The sequence below is a fragment of the Lacerta agilis genome, chromosome 7 (assembly GCF_009819535.1).
Source record: "Lacerta agilis isolate rLacAgi1 chromosome 7, rLacAgi1.pri, whole genome shotgun sequence".
NCBI classification, from domain to species: Eukaryota; Metazoa; Chordata; class Lepidosauria; order Squamata; family Lacertidae; genus Lacerta; species Lacerta agilis.
Genome location: NC_046318.1, coordinates 67,458,999 through 67,478,524, shown reverse-complemented (window position 1 = coordinate 67,478,524; position 19,526 = coordinate 67,458,999). Strand labels below are relative to the sequence as shown.

The following is a 19,526-nucleotide window of genomic DNA, read 5'->3' as shown; positions in this document are numbered from 1 at the left end:
AGGCTTAAGTAGATGTCCTGGCTTGCTGGTTACCAACTGCTGTGTGCTATTGGATGTTCAACATTGCGATGTATCACCAGCCAAACATCACAATACAGTGGTACCTTGGTTCTCGAACAGCTTAGTTGTCAAACAAATTGGCTCCCGAATGTTGCATACCCAGAAATAAGTGTTCCGGTTTGCGAACATATTTTGGAAGCAAAATGTCTGGCATGACTTCGCTTGAGTGCAGGAAGTTCCCGGAACGGGATTAAGTTCGAGAACCAAGGTACCACTGTGTAAAGATATATCACGATGTTGTAACATGGAGGAAGGAACGAGCTGCATTGGCCCTGCCCCACAAGTAGCCAGGTTGAAACTGCCTCAGTTCCTTCAGTGGGAGCAGAGGCGCTTTCACCCCAGCGCTTCGTGGGTCAGGGCCAATGCAGCTAGTTCCTCCATGTGTTGAATGTGCAAGAGCAGACCTTGGTCTTTCAAATTTCAGCAGCGCCCTGTGCAAGGCCGATATTTGTTACGCTGCCTGCTTCCTGCCTTCTGTTCTACTCATTTCCCTTTGTCATAGCTGTGTGATACCTCTGGTGCCTGCCCCCTAGGCTTAGCTCCCAGTGCAGTGGAACTGGTTGTGCTGCCCGAAATCCGCCTCTGTGCTGTGCTCTCAGAGAGGATTCTAGAATGCATTTTCAGCCTTGGACCAATATAAAACCGGGGTGTGCACCCACACTAATAATAATAATGATAATAGTAATAATAATTATTATTTTATTATTTATACCCTGCCCATCAGGCTGGGTTTCTCCAGCCACTCTGGGCAGCTCCCAACAGAATATTAAAAACACAATAAAACATCAAACACCAAAAACTTCCCTAAACAGGGCTGCCTTCAGATGTCTTCTAAAAGTCAGGTAGTTGTCTATTTCCTTGATATCTGATGAGAGGGCATTCCACAGGGCGGGTGCCACCACTGAGAAGGCCCCTCTGCCTGGTTCTCTGTAACCTCACATCTCGTAGTGAGGGAACCGCCAGAAGGCCCTCGGCGATGGACCTCAGTGTCCGGGCTGAACGATGGGGGTGGAGACGCTCATTCAGGTATACTGGGCCAGTGCCGTTTAGGGCTTTAAAGGTCAGTATCAACACTTTGAATTGTGCCCAGAAACATACTGGGAGCCAATGTAGGTCTTTATATGTGTCATATGGTCTCTACGTCCCTCATGGTTTGGAAAGCAGTGTTCACAGTAAAGGAGCTACAATTCATAGCTATCCTGTTACAGGTATCTGAAGAAGTGTGCATGCACACGAAAGCTCATACCAAGAACAAACTTAGTTAGTCTCTAAAGTGCTACTGGAAGGATTTTTTGATTTTATATTTTGTTTTTATTCATAGCTATCCTGTTATTGCTTAGGAAATGCCGTGTTTTCATGCCTTTATCCCCAAACCAACTTCCATCAGAGCTTAGAAAAAAGAATGGCCTAGCTGTGTTTTAAGTGGGCAATGTTCAAACCTAGTTCATAATCAATCAGATCACTTAATCCACCAAGCTCATGGGACAATGATCTGACTCTGGCATCTTTTTTTCTGATGGGCAGCATTTCCCCCTGGTCTCAGACAGCTCTTCTAGACTGTGGGCTTGAAATGGGGATATGCAAAAACACGTGCTGTACCAGTGACTTGCAAGCACCGACTCCCACCTTCCTTAACTGGTATGCACACGACAGGCAGCAATGCTGCTGGTGGGAAACAAGTTTCTAAGATGCCTGACCTGGGGCATTGGGAGAAAGGCAGCAGCACGGCAGCAGCAGCAAGGCCTCAGAAGGCGGCGGCGGCCAAGGGGAAATGCTGTGGCGTACAGCGCCATCTGCTTACCGCTGCCTCCGGGCGAGCGCCGGAGGAATCACCCCGAGCAGCCGCGGGGCTGGCACTGCGCACATGATCGCGACGCTCGTATAAGAGAAGTAGCGGGAAAGCAGCTCGCTGAGCCCAGAGGACGGGAACTTCGCTCACCTCTGTGCCGCAGCGGAGCTGGGTAGGACTGGCGCCGGGATCCCTCCGTGGTGAAGCAGCAGCAGCAGCAGCGCACGGGCGCTAACGCGGCTCTCCAAACGCGCGCCGGTCAACAGCAACTGCAGGGCGGCTGCAATCCCCAAACTTCGCCGGGCTGCCCACGTGTTTCCAGGTTGTTTAGTGGGCAGCAAAGGCAAGGCGCTCGGCTGACCTGCCGCCGGGGGAGCGCAGGAGCTGGCCGGCGGCGTGCACAGGGTGGCGCCCGCCGTCGGGGGAGGTAAACTCCGCTTTTGCGCGCGCAACGACGAGGGGTTGCGCCGCGCCAGCCCCTGATTCAAAGCGAGGTTTCTCTTTCGGTCTTCCTCATTTTCCCCTCCCTCCCTTCCTCCCCCACCCCCCGCGTTATTTAAAGCACCTCTGAGCGTCTCGGTCGTTAAGGGGGCGAGCCCGGCTGCCTGCTCGAGTGGAATCAGCGCGTCTCGTGGCTACGTTTGGGGTTAGCGCGGTTTCGTTCCTGCCGGGCCGCGCTTCCTGCGCACGAGGTTTAAAAGGCCCTCGTTGCGAGCGGCGGGGCTTCTTTCCCGAGCCACGTGCGCGGGATCGGCTGCATCGCGCTCACCTGGAAGGCCGGGGAAACGCCGCGCGAGGTTTGCGCCCGTGAGAACGCGCGTCGAGGTTCGGGCTGCGAGGCTCGTCGGAATCGAACGGACCCAACCTGGAGATAACCAGGATCGGGCGGCGTTGATCTCACCCTGCTTCCAGGGAACCTTAAAGGTTGATCTATTGGGGGGCGGGGGGGGGGGGAGCCGGAGCAAAGGAAAGTCTTTCATATATAGAGAGAGAGAGAGAGAAAGAAAGAGTGTGTGTGTGTACATGCTTGCTTTGGAAGTGGGTGTTGTTGCGCTGAGCGTGGGCTTAGAACTACAATGTCCGCGCTCATACGGATTCAGCCCTCGAAATAGGTATGGTTAGTAGTAGTGATGCAGCCCAATGTCTGGTTGGTTACTCTAGAGTAAACCCCGTCGGAGTCAAGGTCTCTTGCTCCCAAGAGAGTGCAAAGCCCAACGGGCGGTTCTGGACGCGTCTACTCGGAAGTAAGCCCCGTTGAGTTCCGCGGGGCTTACTCCCGGGTAATTGAGTATACAGGCAGCCTTAAAACTATTGATCGCTCCGTAGGCCTATTATGTCTGTGTGTGCGCGCGCGCGTTTAACGTTTATTTCCTTCCTCCGTCTTTCAGGTTCCGAGGAGATGCTGGAAGTTGCCGGGACTTCGCTGGATGTACTAAGGGGCTCCGGAGGCGTGTGAGCTACTTGGCTGCTGCTGCTGCCGCTGCCGCCGCCGCCGTCCTGCCTTGCGCGCCTCGCTCTGCCTTGTCCCCTCGCCGCCTCCAAGGAGGGCGGTTTCTGGTGACTCCCCGGCGCCGCTGCCGGCGACGACCTGCAGCCCCCGTCCTTTTGCTGCTGCTGCCGCGAGTCCCCGGAGCCGAAGGATGCAGTTCCGTTTCTTCTCTTTTGCCTTGATCATCCTGAACTGTATGGATTACAGTCACTGCCAAGGCGGCCGCTGGAGACGCAGCAAGAGAGGTGAGTAGCGTCTTACCCAGGGTACTCCGGACCTCCAACCCCCCCCCACCTCCCGACTCTACATCTTTCCTCAAGCTGGCTGGCTTCCCTTTTCCCCACTTGGTCTGGCCCTTTGTGGCCTCCAGTAGCTGACATGGCATCTGAGTCTCTCCCAGCTTTAAAAGGCTGCATAGGGTTACTTTGGTTCATTTGGCCTTCCCTTTCCATGGAGGAAAAAAGAAAGTTCCCTTTCTCACAAGCTTTCCCTCTCCCAATAGAGGGATACCCCATTAAAAGCCCTTGAGCCCTTCCTGTCTGATTCAGACATTCTAATCCTAATTAGGGTCATTCATAAATCGGTCCCAGGCATGTGGGTAACAGGCTGATCCTATATATATATGCACCTTCACACAGAAGCAAATTGTGCTGCACTCAGTGGATTTTGCAGTAAGTGTGCATAGGACCACAGCCTTGCTGCAGAGCTGTAGGTGGGGGTTGGGGAGGCTGGCTAGGTTTTTTTTTGCCCAGGCAAAGCCTCCAGAGGGGTGCCATTGAGACTCCCATCCTCTGTGTGTGTGTATGCAAATGCGCATGGGTTGTGTGTGTGCCAAACTGGGTCTTTGACCCAGGTGAAATAAAGCCTAGTTTTACCCCTGGCTTGCTGGTGTAGGTTTGGGGTGGGGAAAGTGCATTTTTTAGCCACTTGAAATTGAACGGCCTGTTATGCTTTAATGCTTTGTAGTTGCTCTGTTGGAACAGCAGTCAAGGTGGGCTAAAAAGTTGTTAAACAACCCCCCCCCCCCGTGTGCTGGCGATTGTGAATCAGAGCTGGAGGATGATAATGATTGCAAGTAAGTTTACATGGAGCACAGGATGTGACCTTTCTATGTAGAGAGCTCATGGGCCAAGCGAAGGAAACTCGAGCTAATTGCAGATAATAATTTTGCTCTAGGTGTTCTGTGCTGAACATGTCCGCCCTCCCTGTAGGCTGGTCCCTCTGGGGGATTGACAGAGGTTAACTTTTTCAATTAGAGTAATTGAATAAGGTCTTTAAAAATAAATAAGTGTGTGTGTGTAAGGGATGATATGTGGCAGTCTGAGTTTACAGCATAAATCCATTCATTGGCAATGGATCTCCTAGACCTAGAGTATATTGGGCAGTAGGTTGTCTTATGGGAAATAGAAGAGTCTGATCCTGTACATTCTTAGTCACACAGATTTCAGTGGGACTTAGTTCTCGCTAAGTGTGCCGTGGATTGCAGCATTAGCATCTGATTTCTAGATAGTGATCAAAGAGTGACAGTAAATCCTTTAATGCGGGCAGTAATAGTGGTTGTCTGCTATACGTGCTCACAACTGAATGCTGCTCACTTTCACAGCTGAGCTGTGCTAACTTGCGACTCCCATGCATTTTTGTAAGTGTACCTTGCAACTTTCCTGCTTTAAGGGTTGCGAGGAATTCTCACTCCAACTGAATACGGGAGAATTCTACAGCTAGCCAGGCATGGTGGCCCCCATTAATCCCTCCATCAGCTGGCATTCATTTCACCTCTTTTTTCATAGTTGCTTCCAGTGTGTTGCTCCCCAGTTCGCAGCATAGAATGACACGACGGTTTTGAGCTGCTGCTTATAGAACAAACTCATTTGCTGTGCCTTTCCTGTTTGGGAAATCAAGAGAATGTGGGAAATCTATTCTCTGTTGGTACTCTTTGCTGCTCCAAGAAGACGGTTGCAGCTCAGTAGTGATTCATCAAGATCTACCTAATAACTTGAGGATCTGTTTCTCACTTTCTTCAGTGACTGGCAGCCCTATCATTTCCAGAAGACTTATGCCAGCAGATGCAGAAAGTTGCTTTTTTGGGGGAATTTGATAGTTGGAGTACAGCAAGTCACTTTCCTCCAGGTCTGATTATGTAGTTAACCCATTTCCACTGTTCCGCCCCCCCGGTCCCCTCACCCAATGTTCTGCAGCTTGACTCACTCGCTTGAGTTTGCTTTATTAAAGCAGCCTTGAAAAGGAGTCTGTAAAAAGAAAAGAAAAAGGAACACATGGGCTCAAAACTTTGCCATTTATGGCACATTAATGGCCAAAAAAGGAGGGGGGAGGGATGACAAGAAGCAACTCTCATTCCTGATTTCCTAAAGCTATATCTGAATTTGCTGTGGGCGACTAGAGAGGTGACTATTTACTGGGTGACTAATAAGCTGTTCCATGAATATACTTCTGACTTTAAGAGTCTTTTGTGTTCCTTGCTGTTGAGACGTTAAGCTAGAGAGCAGGGCAAGGGAGGGAAGGAAGCCTGAAGTTACTTTTGCTTTCTGTTTCTGCCTTTTCACATCATCTTCACAGGGGGATGCATTGGCTATCCCGCAGGATAGATGCACCAGCCTCACATGTGGCATGCTGCAAAGAAGTGTGAAACAGGAAATAGAAGTTGGTTGCACTTCCTGTTAACCACACTGCTTGGAATGGTGTGAGTTACTTTGTGGTGTGGCTGATGTGGTATCCTGCTTTGTGGGCCAGGGATATTTGTTTGGATCATCTTGTCTTCAGTCCCTTTCCAGCACTAGGGTGATTCCTTCATACTCCTTTATCTCGATTGCAGTACTGTAATACTCGCTGGAGAGAAAATCCTAATTGTGAATTCAGCAGGTTTTGCTTCTGGGTAAATAATCACAGGCTTGCACCCTTAGTTCTTGCAGTGATTATATTTCTAGGAACAAACACCCATGTGTTGGGCTGTGTTCACACATTACGGTCAATGGGTGTACAACCTGTGTACAGATTGAGCTGCACATTTATTTGTACGGTTATTCACAGGTTGACTGTCCATGTACACAACAACTGAGCTGTACAAATCAATGAGTTGGTTATTTCTCATAAATGCTTGTGTGTTTATAGAGACCACTTCTATCAGTGCCAAGCCTAACATGTGAATGAACCAAACATCACCTCCAGTTGGTGAGATAGCTTGTTTCTGTCCAAAACAGACCAGTCTTTGCATCTTCAATCTATCCTTTTTGAGCTCCTGTTTGGTGACAGAGCACTAAGATTGTTTTCTTTCCCTTGAGTGTTCACTCTCTGCCACCCCGATCCTTGGCTTCTGTTGCCGCAGTCGTCACTGCAGTTTGAATTTTGTGGGTATCGCAGCTTGTGTCCCAAGTGAAGTTCTGAAGCACTCAAACCCATTGTCTCGCCTCAAGAAAAGAAAAGAAAGACTCCACTTAATTTCTTTCCTGCTGGTTGCCTTGAAGCTGACCAAGCGACTTTAATATAAAACTGTTTTCTTTTAGGCTTTGCCTGAAGGGAAGTGGTAGAAGATTTGGATTATATAGATTAAATTGTATCATGCTAATGACTTGAAAGTTGTTCCTTGGAGTGTGGAGCTTTCCTTGATTGCTTTCTAGCCTTATAATGTTTGGGTTTGGTTAGGCCTTTGATTTAATGACAGCTTGTTTGTGTATATAAGTATTTATTGGGTGTCTTGGAGGGATTTTTAAATTGTGCTATTTCTAGATTTATTTTTTTTGTTTACTAAACTTTACAGAAATCGGCAAAATATACAAGGACAACTCAATCACTAAAACAAATGCAAACATCTTTAAAAAAAATAACAAACAGCATCAATATTACCAAAACAGCCTAAAAATGGACCAACATGAAATTAATATAAAAAGCATGCTAAAACAGCAAAGGGAAGGTCATTTGTGCACTAAAACATATCTTTGAAACTGAAAGGAATAATCCTTCCATAGTGGGTCGTGACAGAATTTTTAAAAATGAAATTAATCAGACATATTGAGTTACACCTGTGCTCTGCTAATTGCAGGTGGCTCCCGTTGAAATCAATGGAAGAAGTTTGTAATGATGTAACTGAAGCACCATTTATTTCAGGTGCAATTAGTTTAGCCTGGATCCAGCCCATCCAAACTACGATCTGGAAAGCGGCTAAAATAGCTTCAGCTGTTAAACAGCACTAAAAACTGTCAGCGAAGCATAAAGAATTAAAACACGCAAACAGCAGCAGTTAGATGCAGAATAGTGGAAATATCATTTTAAAGCAGGTTAGAATAAAAAGCTCTTCAGTGTCTGTTTCAAGGAAACACCAATGGAGGGGCCATGCCTGCCTGCCTAGGGAGGGAGTTCCAAAAGAAAAGCCGTATGCAAATATCTTGATTATATATGTGTGGAGCCAGTGCTGAAAAGGTCCTGCCAGTAATGCTCACCTGTCTAATACTGTTTAATACCATACATTTAAAGGGCATGGCTTTCCCTCCATAAAAGTCCTGGGGACGAGTTTGTTAAGGGTACTTGAGATTGTAGCTTTCCCAGGATTCTTTGGGAGAAGTGATCTGCTTTAAATGTATATTGCAGATGTGACCTTCGTTAGATTTGAAGAGGAAGCTATGCAACCCGGTGTCAAGTCTTGGTTGACATGTTGTTAATTTGATGGTTTTGACTCAAAATGTATGCATAGGGAAAGGAATGCATATAAAAGGAAAGGAGAATGGATCATGGTGCTAGTTTTGCCTGTGGCAAAATAATAATATGATACACACACACACAGTCCTCAATTGTATTTTATTTGTTGAAGTCTGCCACGTGGCGGAAATAAGCTTTTACTGTTAGTGCTCTGTGCATGAGCACAGTTGGTAAAAACAAGCCAGAGTAACTGTTTTGACATTATCCCATCTCGCTGCTTCCTCTGTGTGGGTGGTTTTAGAGTGTCTGAACAATGCATGTAAATCTTGCCCGGTGAGAAGATTGTACTGTCGTGAATGGTATTGAACCCCCGGATGAGCAGGTATTTGGGCTTATATTTGGGTTTAACAAGGGAAGTAACCCTTGGGCTACACAGGGAAGTAACCGAATCTTTAGGCGCAATAAATGTTTCGCTTCATCGTCTCTTTCCATCAGCAAGAAGCCGTAGCTGACAGAACAAGCGAAATGTTGATATAACGGCACCCATGTGGACAGAAACACACACTGCACCTTTTCACCTGCGTCGCTTTGAAAAGGTCTGTAGGGAATGCATATACTTTCCCCCTTTTTTTCTCCGAAAATCCACCTACCATTTAAAAATCTATTTTGTACGTAGTCCTCTCTTCCTCCTCCTCCTATACATTTTTCCAGGTTTTGTCGGGTAACATTAAAACCCGGTTGCTTTTTTTGCTAAAGCTTTGTGAAATACAACTGCAGGTTCTCAGGAGTGCATGAAAACTGCACTGAGGATCGAGTAGTCCTAATAAAATTGGGATGGCAAAATTGTGCAAAGTAGTGGTCTCTGTAGAAATGTAGCGTGTAGGTTCCCCCCCCTTGTTCCCCCTCCACTTTCTACCAGGTAGCTTAAACTTTTTCTCTTTTTTTTGTAGTGAGTGGTTAAAACATCATACTCTTCTTTTGATTAGTGACCAGTTGAATTTCCTTTGTCAACATAAAAGCTGTAGTGTGTGCCTTTAATTAAATGTGGAACTACCTCAGACCCCAGGCTAGACGGTCTTTTGCAAGACGGCTTAAGAACTGCGTAGCAGGAGAACCTAAATCTAACCCGCGTTGTGCGAATTATCCCCCTCTTCTACTCCCCTCCTGCTAAAAAGAAAAAAGAAAGTCCCATAAGCTGGTTTTAATTGATCCCATGTTCCCGAGTTGATCTTAGACCAGTGGTTGTGTTTATGGGATGACTGGCTTGCCCCAAAGAGATTGAGTCTAGCTTAGCTTCTTGTTGGATGTTCAGATATTGGCTGCATAAGAATTGGTGTTGACAGCTGACTTATTGAAGTTAGTCTGTGCTGTCACTCCTGGGCTTTTTTTATTGTGGTCTATGAAAATGCAAAGTGTTCAGCTAATTTAGAGGAATGTGTACTAGGATGTTAATGGCTAATCTTTGCATATAGCGGAGGGTAAAAGCGATGCTTACTGCAGAATGCTGAAACATGGAATTAAGATTCCTGTAACAATTTCCCCTGCACACACACACACACACACCCATCTGCAAATAATCAGGCACACACTGTGGGGTACTGGCATTTGGAACCTTCCTGGCTCTCTCTTGTGTCTCTTATGTGATCTCAGATGCTCCATAATATCACTTTTTTAATGAAATAAAATTCCTGGCGTAGATCAGCTCCTCTGTGGAGTCGCATCCAGTCGAGAATGGCAAGCAAATCTATCATTTCTTTTGACTAATGGTATTTAAAATACAGCTTAAAAAAAAACACACACAGGCAGAATGAAATATATATTCATATGTCTGTATGTACAAGGCAGGATTTTAGCAAATATTCTTCTGGGAGGTTATGGTGGCTGTTCTATATAGAGTTTCACAAACCATCCAATTTGTTTGTTTTCCTAGCCATGTACACTAGGGGCTTTCTGGAATTCATAAAATATGCTGGGTCTCTTGAGTTATTTGGGGAGGAAAGAAACACAAGCTTTATTGAGGGGCAAGGTACATGTTATGCATTTATGTATGCAACAGTGTATCGGCGCCTTTTTTAAAAAATCAGATTGGGGATGATGAAATTTACAACAGAGAAGAATGAAGAGGTGCTTAATTTTTAAATCCATGGATTTCTTGCTCTTTAGCCTGTCCCAGTTCCCCCACCAAATATGTCGGGTTTCAGATGTGTGGAAACATGCATTTGGAATTGTGTGGGGAAGATAGGCATTTGCACGAAAGGATTAAACCCCTCTCTGCTCCCAATTGTCTCCCAAAGTAGCTTTGCATTGACAGCAACAGCAACAAAAGTGTGTTGCGACACACTTCCACATGTTGGTTTAAAACATACAGGGGCAGCCCCACGAATGCAATCCAGTGCCCAGTTAAATAAAGTTCATTTCATAAACTACTTACTAATTTTTCAGATGGGCTTTACACACATTTATCTCTGTACAACTACGTGTGTGTGTGTTACACAGTTCCATGTTTTCTGCCCTTTCAAAATTAGGTTTGGACAGGATAGTGATAGATACCTATTCCTATCAGGAAAAATGTGTGCGGAGGATTAAGCGGAACAGACACAATTGCATAGTCAGGCAAGCTCAGAGCAAATAATTTCCAGCATTTTACTCTATCCTTCCAAACTTGAGAAATAAGCTCAGCTTCCCTGCTCTGTCCAAATTAGTTTTTTCTATTAAACAAACACTGCATGACAATTAGGCTCTAGGTTGCCCATCCAAATCTTTTTGTGCTATTTTAATGCATCGGCGCTAGAGCTCTGTGGTGTCAGTGGTTTGGCTTTAAGTGGAATACCTCCTCAAAGAACGCCTTTCTAATATTGGATGTGCCTTTTTTGTGTTGGGGTATATTTTTCACAGATCTGCAGAGATGGAAACAAAAAGGGGAGGAGAAACGGATGTGATCCTGTGCACACTCAGCTGGGAGTCAGCCCTGCTGAACGCAGTGGAACTTTATTCCGAAGGAACGTTGATACTGCTCTGCTGTAACGCAGAACTCTCATGTTATGGGACAGTCATGTTATGAATTATTTTGGAGTACAGTATTTTGAATTCTATGAGGCAGGCTGCAATCCTATAACCAATTGCCTGGGAGTAAGCCCCATAGAACTCACGGAGATTTGCTTCCAAATAGACACAAGTATAGGATTGCAGCCTTAAGCTGCTAGTCTTTCTCCGTGGATTTGCTATGATTTGTTCCCTTACAGTGCAAAAGCCCACTAATGCTATATACCAGCGATCTACCCATTTTTTTTGGGGGGGGGAACCAAAGTTGAGCTTTTTTCATGGGTGGGGGCGCAGCAAAAACAATTAGCCAACTAATAAACCCAGCAGCGATAACTCCCTCTTCCGGTCTTGGCAATCATGCGCGATTGAAGGACAGAGCGAGTGGGCGGGGCCAAATGCTCTTCTTCCACTGTGGAGGAAAATGAGCCTGCGATCGACCACTAGCACCAGGGGATTGACCTGTCGATTGCGGTCGACTGGTTGGACATCCCTGCTGTACACACCCCAGTTTGCAGTGCCTTATGTGCATCCCATGTGTGCATGTTTTCCGCCCTGTCCACATGACACCATCCTTATTCAAAGTGCACCCCACATTTAATGTCGTGATAATTTAACGCATTTCTTCCCGTTTCCTTTTTAAACAAAGCAATATGAATTCACACTTTTGAGTCTTTTGTGGATCCTGTGCCTTTTATTCTAAATTGGCAGGTTTAGCCCAATTGATTGCCTAGGGCTTGCTGGTCAGAAGGTCGGCGGTTCGAATCCCTGTGACGGGGTGAGCTCCCGTTGCTCGGTCCCTGCTCCTGCCCAGCTAGCAGTTCGAAAGCATGTCAAAAGTGCAAGTAGATAAATAGGTGCCGCTCCGGCGGGAAGGTAAACGGTGTTTCCGTGCGCTGCTCTGGTTCACCAGAAGCGGCTTTGTCATGCTGGCCACATGACCCAGAAGCTGTACGCCGGCTCCCTCGGCCAATAAAGCGAGATGAGCGCCACAACCCAAGAGTCGTCCGCGACTGGACCTAACGGTCAGGGGTCCCTTTACCTTTATCTTTAAGTCTTTATTTTACCCATGGAACGCTCTCTCTTAACTCATATAAACTTCTATTCCTGCAATGAGGATGAATGCAAGCCATGCATTATTCTTAAAGAGAGAGAGAGAGTAGTATAATGGTATACAGTGGTACCTCGGGTTACAGATGCTTCAGGTTACAGACGCTTCAGGTTACCGACTCCGCTAACCCAGAAATAGTACCTCAGGTTAAGAACTTTGCTTCAGGATGAGAACAGAAATCGCGCGGTGGCAGCAGGAGGCCCCATTAGCTAAAGTGGTGCTTCAGGTTAAGAACAGTTTCAGGTTAAGAACGGACCTCCAGAACGAATTAAGTTCTTAACCCGAGGTACCACTTTATTTTGTTATAAAAACGGGAGTATATTGGAAAAATTGGTAATTATCCCCTCCCCTGCCATAGAACAGAAACTGACATTGGGGCAATTAAGAGAGGCTGTTCAAGCATTAATTACTCATTCTTCCCCTGCACTCAATAGGAAATGGGCTGAACCTACGCAGAAGAAACTGTGGCTTGGTTTGTACACAATGCTAAAATAAACTATGGTTTAGCATGGATGCAAGTCAGAAAATCATGGTTGCTTCATTCCTCCTCCTGTGCTACCATGAAGTAAGCCATGGTTTGGGTTAGCCTTACATCTGAATTCTGGGCTTATAGTTTGTCCTACTCCAGACAAGCCACCTTCTGTTACCAAGGGCTATTCTTGTTTTGTTTGGGGGCAGACAAATGAAGAGACTGGGTTTTGGATATATTGCTAAGCTAAACCGCGGCTTAACTTCCAGAAGAGTAGCAGGAGTGGGGGGATAAGCGAAGTGGCTGTGACTTTCTCACTATGCACCAACATGCTAAACCATAGTTCAACTTAGCATTGCTTGCAAACAAGGCAGAGCAATGCTGGGAACCGTTGCTGAATGGGGATTGGACGTCTGAGGCTGCATACACTTCGTGCATTTACAGAACATCACTCTAGAAGAATCATGGGAACCCTTGTTTGCTCCTTACAAAGCTATGGTTCCCAGCACCCGTAAACTACAGTTCTCAGGGTTTTGGGAGGCGTGCTTTTAATGTATGGTGTGCATGTGTTCATATATGTGTGGCTTTAGGCAACAAGGTAGGAAGATCTCGGCCACAGGGAAGGGCACTGCTAGATCAAATTGTGCTTCTGTGTGAAGCTTTTTTAAAAATTTAGCTTCTGGCTAATTCTGGAAGAGCTGTGCTTCAGCCGTGCTTAACAGGCCCTGAGCGTGGCCCCCGCTCTGACGACCTCCGTTCGTAGGATAACCAGCCCAACATCTCAAATTGTTTTGCTGGCATTGCAGGTAGGTGTCATCGCAGATCTTGGAGAGCCGGGAAAGGATAGTGCTCCCCTCACAAACCTCTTGCAGATATTTCAAAACGTATGCGGGTTGCAAGCCAGCAGACCAATTATGAGGAAAAGCCCGTCCTGATTTTTCAACTCGTGTTTTGATAGCACTTTCAGGAGCTGGCTTTCCAAGATTGCTAATGCACTGATGTCGTTTTGATCTCCTAATGCATTCTTGGATGGGGATCACCTGGCTCTTTCTGCAAACCGTGGCAGTGCAAGTTCACTGCTTGGGGAACGTGTAATGCCCGATCAATGCATTTGACGGCTTCTTAGGCTGCGCACACACCGCTTTTTTTGTTGTGGGATCAGTGGAGACTTAGTACTTGCTTTTTTCTATGCAGTCCATACTCAATCTATTTTTTTTCCAAATAATATTTATTGTATTTTCCAAAAACAACAACAAATTAAACAAAAAACAACAACAAACTAAAAAAGAAAAACCAAATACAAAACAGTTAAAAGAAAAAACATCCAAAAATAACAAAAAACAATATGTCATTATGCTAAAAAAAATTCCATTTTCTTATCATCTTTTTCTGACTTCCTCCTGTTTCCCCTAATTTACGTCCCTCAGAATATTTCACGTAACCTCCGAATTTAACCCTTATCACATCTTTTATAAAATACCATTCAATCTTCGAAATTAAAACATTTAAAATCTAAAATCATACTCAATCTAGATCCATTGCATAATTTTTTTGTCCCTGGAAAGCACATTTTGAGAAACTGGTTTCATCCTGAAAATAAAAGCTTGTTGCAGTTTGAGTCTGCATTACCCCACAGTGTTCAGATTTGGAAACAGATCTCGGTGGTCCTGGCACTGTGTATGTTTGTGTATCCACATTGCAGGTGGCCATATACCAAGATCACAACTGCCCCTTCCTTTATTCACCTGGCATGTGTGCAGGGGAAGAAAAGCTGTGGATAACCTTATCAAGGTGAGGGTTTTCAAACATGTGTCATGTAACTATACCCACCCCCACCCCCATGTGAATGGCAGGATGTAGGATCTGTGCAGATTGAAAGCAGCATTTTGAGGATGAGGGTGAATGATTATTTATTGAGAAAAGCTGCCTGTTAGTGCTAAAAAAAGGGGGGTTATGGTACACGCAGCCTGAGACAGGCACTTTTGAGAGCTTGGATCTTGAGTGGAGATTTCCAATCAAAATTTAAAATAAAATACAATATTTAAAATGAAATTTAAAAAGCCAAGAATAAGTGAATCAATAAGATGCATCGCTTGTCAAGGCGGAAAGTAGTGCTTTTAAGTTATGTTAGCTCACTGAACATGAGCAGTTGGCTAGTAATCTCAGATGCTAGGAGCCAAACTCGAGGCTGCAGTAGAGGGCATTGATATAAGGATAAGGAAAGATAAGGAATAATTTATTGGCCAAGTACATTTTCCAACATACTTGGAATTTTGCTTCGGTTACATTGCAATGTAAACATACCTTATACAAACACTGTTCCACTAACAATACAATGACACAGCAAAGAAACCCCACCCATAACTGACTTCCCCTTCCGCTACACAACTATGAATTTAACAATTTAATGGCACAAGGGGAAAACCTGTTCCTGTGCCTGGCCGATTTTGTGTATAAAGTCCTGTAGCGATGTCCAAATGGAAGTAAATCAAACAGATGATGACCGGAATGCAAAGGATCTGCGACAATTCCCTCTGCTCTCTTCCTAACTCAGATAGCATAGAGTTTCTCTATTGAAGGCAAGCTAGCACCAATTACCCTTTCTGCAATTTTTACTGCTCGTTGGAGCCTTTTTGTTCACATGTAAAGGGTGTCACAATGCAAACCTGTGTGTTTCACGTTCTCAGAAATAAATCCCACTGTGGTCAGGGTCTTCTTCCCTGGTAAATCTTTACAGGATTGTGCTCTCTCTCTCTCTCTCTCTCTTTCTCTCTCGTGTGTGTGTGTGGCAAAGGAGCAAGGGGGAGGGGATACCTAACCTTCCCCTTAGTCTATTGATCCAGCAGCTTAAAAGCAATACTGTATAAGAAAGTTATTTATTTATGGTTTTACTTTTTGCATTTACACCCTACCTTCTTTTCTTCAAGTGGGCATGCATAGTGCTCCTCCTCCCTTTAACCCCCCCACAACAACCCTGTGATGAGGTAGGTTAGGCTGAGTGAGTGACTGGCTCAAGGTCACCCAGTGAGCTTCATGGCTGAGTGGGGATTCAAACCCTGTTCTTCCAGGTCCTAGTCCGACACTCTAACCCAGGTATCTGAAGAAGTGTGCATGCACATGAAAGCTCATGCCAAGAACAAACTTAGTTGGTCTCTAAGGTGCTACTGGAAGGAATTTTTTATTTTATTTTGTTTTGACTATGGCAGACCAACACGGCTACCTACCTGTAACTCTAACCCAGGGGTTGTCAACCTGGTCCCTACCGCCCGCTAGTGGGTGTTTCAGAGTTCTAGGTGGGCGGTAGGGGGTTCTACGGCACAAGCTGAATCCTCCTTCCATCGAGCACTGGTGGGCGGTAAGGAAATTTTACCATCAAGAAAGATGCATTAGTGGGCGGTAGGTATAAAAAGGTTGACTACCCCTGCTCTAACCACTACACCACCCTGAGAAGAGCTGCTGGACTGGACTAAAGGTACTTCTTGTACCACATCCGTATTTCTCATTTTGGTTACCCGGATGCAGGGACTCAAGGCAAGAGGCTGGTCTCATGGTTGTTCCCCAGCAGCTGCTTTTCAATGGCATCTGTACCTGAGGATCAGATACAGCCATTGTGAGAGAAAGGGTCTCAACTTTGATGTTTAATTTCTCTTTGGGTTTAGGATGTAAAGCAAGGATGGGGAACCTGGGGCACTGCAGAGGTTCTTAGGACTACAACTGCCATCATCTCTTTCCTTTGGCCTTGCTGAGTGGGACTGTTGGGAGCTGGATGTCCTTTGGAGAGCCTCCACTTCCTCACCCTAAATGTAAAGTCTATTCCTGAACTCAAGTTCTCTTACTGTGACCATCCACAAAAGAGCCAGTATGGATAGCAAAAGACACTTGGCTACAGTCAGAAGGATGAATATTTTCCATAGGAATATTTTCAAGTTCGTCACTCTGTACAGATGTTATCTATGTGAACCGAAGGCAGCATGGTAGAGGCATTCCTGCCTGTGGTGTGCACACACTCCTCCCCATCAATATTGACTCCATTCATATGTTTTGTAGGTTTCTATGGTCCTTAGGACACTTACATAAACATACTCTCTGCAGCTGCTATTTGCATTTCAAGGGAAGCCTCCATTGGAACCAGTGGGAGCTTTCCTTGCAATGCCAACCACACAGGCAATTTTTGTCTGGAGGGTGGAGGATAGAGTGACACTCTACTGCCACATCCCAATCCCTACTGTCTGCAACTGCTCAGAATGCCCTGTGGCTGCTATTTGCACAGGATAACAAAATATGTGCGTGTTAATTGAATTCATGCCGTTAATATCAAATAGCGTGCAAGTGTACAAGTCAGGATTTTTTTCTACAGTAGAACAAGATGTAGACAGATGTGGTCCTTGGCTTTAATGAACCAACAAAACAAAGGAATGCCTATAAAAAGTGAGATGATTCAGACCCTTTTATGGATGAATGGATACCCATTCATCTGGTTAGCATAGTGGCTAAGAAGCTGAGCTGTGAGTCAAAAGTTGGTGCAAATCTTGCCTCAGCAAGGAGCTCATACACTGGCTTTTGGAAGACAACTTTCTGTCTCGGTGCTCCCATCTGTAGTATGTGGAGCTATCATATTGACTTAAACTCACAGGTTTGTTGGAAGGATTACAGCTAGAAAATGTAGATGACATGCTTGCAGGCCATGTACAAGTGTTAAGTATGTATATTTATTCATTTTATTTGTATATAATGATCTGTTGGTTACATGTTTCCCTGTGAGAGCTCTATATCATTGTCTAACCCAGACACTGAGGTCCTGCTCCGAGGGCCTTCTGGTGGTTCCCTCGCTGCAAGACGTGAAGCTGTTAGGGAAACAGGCAGAGGGCCTTCTCAGTAGTGGCACCCGCCCCATGGAATGGCCTCCCATCAGATGTCAAACAGATAAGCAACTATTTGACTTTTAGAAGACATCTGAAGGGAGCCCAGTTCAGGGAAGTTGTTAATGGATGGTGTTTTGTTGTGTTTTTAAAATTTTGTTGGGAGCCATTCAGTGTGGTTGGGGCAACCCAGACAGATGGGGGGGGGGGGTCATAATAAAATTATTACAGTCGTACCTTGGAAGTCAAACAGAATCCGTTCCAGAAGCCTGTTCGACTTCCAAAGCGCGACTTCTGATTGGCTGCAGGAAGCTCCGTCAGACGTTCAGCTTCCAAAAGAATGTTCGAAAACCAGAACAGTCACTTCCACGTTTTGATCGTTCAGGAGCCAAAACGTTCGAGAATGAGGCTGTATGAAAACCAAGGTACAACTGTATTATTATCATTCTGATCAGATGTAAATACGTTATAAAGTAACTTAAATCCCACTGTTGCAATATACTGTCTCTATATTTGCTACCATATACTGTCTCTATATTTTCTACCATGTTCCCATTGTTAGATTTTTTTTTTTGCACATTCTTCCTTCCCTATAAAATTAGTTTATTGATTTTTAATGAAATCAAAACTTATGAAAACCCTATTTGACAGCGAGACAAAATGAACAAATGTTCACACTATGGGCAGGGATGGCTCAGTTCTGCCACCTAACAGATTGCTTAAAACCATGGTCTCTCTCCCGCCAGGGATCTGCTTCCTGGCAATCTGGCATGGATATTTCATTGGCAAATGTAAGTGTCTGAAAGTAGTTAAGGGTTTTCCCCCCTCCCCCTTTTCTTAATTTAAACCAATGCAATGTTGAGTTCAGCTGGGCACAGAGAACTCGAGGATGCTGAGATGATGGAGGGTTGTGGTTTCTTTGTTGTGGGGCTGGAATCCTGCTGAATTAGATGGGGTTGCCGCAAACTCCCTCCTACTGTTAGATATAATTGTTGATTTGAGGTTGGTCTCACTTGGGGGCTTAATTTCAGGGGGTGGCTTGTCAACTGTTGAAAGGGAGGGGAAATCGCGGCAGAGGGGTACCTAAAAATGGGGCGGCTGATTCGGTGGTTTTCTCCACATTTGAAAGGACTCTCCACATCCCAAAGTAACCTGAACACATTCCTTTTCCTTGATAAATAGCTGAGTTCTGTACATGTGAGTTGCAGCAAATGGACCAAATTCAGTTATGGCAGGAGCATACCTTTTGCCGTGATCATTCTTCAACAGATGCTAGGTTTTTCCTTTCAGTGACCCGAAGGCAGTTCCAATGGAGCGCATCTGATCACAGCGCATGCGCTATGCGTCCGTCACCTAAACAGGTTTTGCAGGCTTTCCAGTTGTTTCAAAAACCTGCATTCCCTCTTTTGCCCAGGGGCAGTGGTGGCTGTGGGACAAAATACATGTGTCTGTGCACCCAGAGAAGCAATTCCTTTCTTAAGTCACTTTTAGCATTCTTTTTCTTTTCTTTTCTTTTCAAAAAAAGTCTGCACTCTCCAGCCAGTTGGAGTTGGAATTCAAGATCTCAATTTCATTCCCTTCCAAATTTCTTTCCATCAAATGTCTTGGAGCGGGGGTGTGTGTGCGTGTGTGAGGTAGCAGCTCTCAACCTTTATTTGACTTACTGAAAAATAGCAGAGGAACGAACACGCAGTTCTCCACTTTGGGGAAAAGCACCGAAACGCAACCTTTCCCAACCTGAATCTGAAGACGGGGCCTGATCTCGTGATGTTTTCTCCTAATAGCTTTTACAAGCAGCAAGTAAGTGAAACTTACGGCATGTACAGCCGGCTGTAATCTGAGGCTCTTTGGGTAAAATAACATTAGTCTGTGCTACTTAAACACACTCTGGAAAGATTAAGGAGGAGAGGAAGGAAAATATTTGAGGAGATCAACTGGATGTGGTCGAATACAAGAAACGTCACCTGACACGGATTAGCGTTTTTTTTTGCCAAAGATTTACCTGACTGGGAGACCTCCATTTAGAAGTTGTGCTCTTACCAGATCAGCTCCTGGTACTCTTC

At 45.3% G+C, this 19,526-nt stretch overlaps 1 protein-coding gene across 2 annotated transcripts in view; it reads left to right on the top strand.

Moving 5' to 3' along the window:
• Window positions 1–1,902: 1,902 nt before the first annotated feature.
• RSPO2 (R-spondin 2) overlaps window positions 1,903–19,526 on the top strand; it is a 99,037-nt gene continuing 81,413 nt past the window's right edge. The window contains exons 1-2 of one of the 2 annotated variants that reach the window (XM_033155748.1): window positions 1,903–2,276; window positions 3,238–3,583. In XM_033155748.1, the coding sequence (XP_033011639.1) occupies window positions 3,490–3,583 (94 nt within the window). In that variant the 5' untranslated portion in view covers window positions 1,903–2,276; window positions 3,238–3,489. Of the gene's footprint in view, window positions 2,277–2,461; window positions 2,774–3,237; window positions 3,584–19,526 lie in introns of those variants that run through there. The other variant, XM_033155747.1, reaches the window with a different exon arrangement.